The 3,136-nt window shown below is 65.0% G+C and overlaps 1 protein-coding gene across 1 annotated transcript; it reads right to left on the bottom strand.

Moving 5' to 3' along the window:
• Positions 1-1,165: 1,165 nt before the first annotated feature.
• Positions 1,166-1,804, bottom strand: LOC109193442 (protein qua-1-like). The gene has a single exon (XM_019344303.1). It carries the CDS (start codon positions 1,802-1,804, stop codon positions 1,166-1,168), a length of 639 nt encoding a protein of 212 aa, XP_019199848.1.
• Positions 1,805-3,136: the final 1,332 nt, after the last annotated feature.

The following is a 3,136-nucleotide window of genomic DNA, read 5'->3' as shown; positions in this document are numbered from 1 at the left end:
GCGGTTCCTTCCCGCCCCTCTCCGCTCGCCTCTTGTGCCCTTCTCCACCTTTGCCTCCTCGACCATTTTTCTATCCCTCCTTCCGTTCTTCGCCTGCCCCTGTTCCCCCTTTGGTCGCTCCCTATCGCTCCGGCGTTCCCACCTTCGTTCGCCTTGGCGGGCCTTGCTGGCCTTTGCCCTAGAGCCACCCCATTCCTTCCTCGCGGCTCGACGCCCCCGTGCCTCTGCCGCGTGCCATCTCCTGCACTGTTTATTGGTCCCTCTTCCTCTGGCAGCTCCCCCGCCGGTCGGCGAGGAGCTGCGGTATGGTGCTTGGCAGCGCCCTCACCGCCGCTCGGCTGCCCCCAGCCGGTTCCGCGCGGCGCCCCCCTGCCCGTGCTCCTGCCCTTCGCTCTCGCATGGCCTCTGCCACCTCCCGCCCATGAGCATCTCATCCATCTGCTCGTGTCAGCGCCCTTCGTCCGCCCCTCCTACCCCCTTTTTGTGGCTTTGCTCTCTTTTTTTTCTCTTTTTTTGTTGGCGCTCTGGCCCTGCGTGGTCGGCGCTCCCACTCCTATTCTCCCCTGGCGGGGCCCTGTCTGCGGTTTCTGTGGGCCCCTTATTCCGCCGTCTTATACTGCCATGCTTGCGTTTGTACTCTTCGTCGCCCCTTGCTTGGCTCCTCCCTCTTTCTCCCCTTTTCCCCTCCCCCCTTTCTTCCCGGCTTGCCCGTGTTCTGACCGCGGCCCCCCGGGGCGCTCCCAGTGCGCGCGCGCTGTCGCCCGGTTCGCCCGGGGCGTGCTGTGGTGTGGTCCCCCTTTATTGGCTTATCGCCCCTTCCCTTTTTCACCTTCATTTTCCGGGTCTTTTGCCCCCTTGTCGCGCCCCTTTCCTGCCCCCCCTGTGCCCGTGCGTGGTTCTCCTTTTTGCTCTCCCCAATCTTGTCGCCCTTCTTTGCATGGATGTCCTGCCCGCGTGTTCGCTCCTTCCGTCTCTTCCCCTCCTCCTTTCCTATTCCTCCCCGCCGTTGCCCCTTCCATTCGCTGGCCTGCGTTCTCTGCCCGCTCTTGTTCTATGTCGCTCTGTGTTTCCACTAGTCGGGCCGCACTGGCGCTCCCACTGGTCCGCCCCTGCTTTTCCGGGCGTTGTCCTCGCCCCCGCGCCCCGCTCTCCCCTTCTCTCTCCCCTATTTTCCCCTTCTCATTCCCGTCCGGTTATCACCGCCCGCTGCTGTGCCTTTCGCCGTTGCTGCATCTCCGCCGCCCGGGTCGCCCCGATTTCTGGCTATCCTTTTCCGCCCGTGCGATGTGGCTCCATCCACTCCTGCCTGAGTTCCCTTTTCTTTCCTCTGCTCCGGCCCTTCCCTCCCTCTCCCGTCCACGCTTCCGCTGTTTATCCTTGTGGTTTCCTTCGTCCCCTCCCCGTCCGCCCGTCGGGCCGGCGATCGCCCACTCCTTGCGCCGGGGCGCCAGTTTCCCTCCCGGTTCCCCCCTTGGGCCGCCCGTTGCATCTGGTTCGCCCCCTTGCCCCTTTTTTTCTTTTCCCTTCCCCGCGCCTTTCCTCCGTTTCTCCTTGGCCTTTGCTTTGCCCGCCCTCCTCCGCCCCCGCGCCCATGCGCCTTTGTGCTCTCGCCCTTCTCCCCGTTTGCCGCGTTCTTAGTATCCCCCGGGAGGCCCCTCCTCCTTCCCCCCCCTGTGGCCCCCCGCATCCCTTTTCCCCTTCCTTTTCCCCCTCCCTGGGTTCTCCTTTGCGGCCTCCCTCTCTCCTTCCCTTCTCCGTTTGCCGCGTCCCTCTCTCCCTCTCTCGTTTCCCCCTCGCGCGCCATCCGCCTCCCTTTCCCGGCCGCCCTCCGTTGGCCGTGGCGCCCCCTGCTCCTTGTCGGCCCGCCCTCTGCCCTCCCTATGCCCTTTCACGCTCTTTTTCACCCCCTCCCCCCTTGCCTGCCCCTTGATTTTGGGTCTTTGCCCTCGGCACGCCGGCTGTGTTCCCGCGGATCGCCCGCCATGCCTCGGCTCGGTCGGGCGTCCCATCTCCCCTTTGCCCTTCCCTTAGTGCCGTATGTTTCGCTCTCCTGGTTTGTCCAGGGTCGCCCGCGCTGTCATTTGCCCGCCTGCCAGTTATTTGTCGCCGCTTGCCCTCTGCTCCCCCGGCCCCTCCCCCCCTCCTTCGTAGCTCCTGCCTTGTGCCGCCATTTGGTCGTGGGTCACCGCCCCCTTCCTTGGTTCTGCACCTTATGTGCGCCTGTGCCCCTCCCTTCTCCCTTGGCCGCGCCCCTGCCTTTCTCTCTCCCTCCGTGCTTTTTTTCCGCGTCTGCCGCTCTAGCTCCCCCCTGTCCCCCGCCCTTCGCCTCCCTCCCGCCTGCCCCCTGCTGCCTTGTGCGGAGGCGCCCCTGGTTTCCTCCCGCTGCCTGGTCGGCCATCGGCGCCCCCCCCGTGCCCTGGCGCTCCCCTTCCCTCCTTTAGTTTTTCCCCTTGCCCCTCGGTGCCACGCTCGGTTGAGGTAGTGCACTCTCGCCCTTTACTCCCCCGGGCTTTCGCCCACCTTCGGCTCGTCTCCCCTTCTTCCCGCTCCTCTCAGCCTCCCCCTTTGGTTCAGTGGCTGCCGCTATCTCTCTTTGGCCTTTCCGTCGTCCCTCGCGCCCCCCCCGTATGTGCGCCGTTGTCTCATGGTCTTTGTGCCCCCCGCCGTCACATCCCCCTTCTCTTTCCGGCTTCCTGTCGCTCCTTCCTCCTAGCTCCTTGGTCATTACTTCCTCCCCTACCTTCCCTTCCTGCCCTTTCCTCGTTGGGGGCCTCGTCCTTGCCTCGTCCCCCCCCCCGTCCCCGTTGTCCCTTGCGCTTTGTCCGGCGTTCCCTTGTTCCTTCCCCTTCCTTCTGTTCGTCCGGGTCTTCTTGCCCTTTCCCTTGTGTTCGTCTTGTCCCCTCCCCTCGTCGCCCCCCTTCCTTCTCTCCTTCCCCTTTCCCCCTCTCGCTCCCCCTTCTCTCTCCCCGGTGCGTCGCTTTTCTTCCCCGCCCCGTTGCCCCTTGCCCCCCCTTCCCGCGTTGCTTCCCCGCTTCCCCTTTTCTCTTTTGGGCCTCTCGGCGGGTCCGCTCTCCGTTCCTCTTGTGTTTTTGTTTTTCTCTCCGGTGTCTTTTCTTCCCGCTCGGCTCTTTCTGCT

Source organism: Ipomoea nil, unplaced genomic scaffold (assembly GCF_001879475.1).
Source record: "Ipomoea nil cultivar Tokyo-kokei standard unplaced genomic scaffold, Asagao_1.1 scaffold1884, whole genome shotgun sequence".
Taxonomy (NCBI): domain Eukaryota; kingdom Viridiplantae; phylum Streptophyta; class Magnoliopsida; order Solanales; family Convolvulaceae; genus Ipomoea; species Ipomoea nil.
Note: the sequence above shows the minus strand (reverse complement) of the source record. Positions and strands in the feature narration are given on the sequence as shown.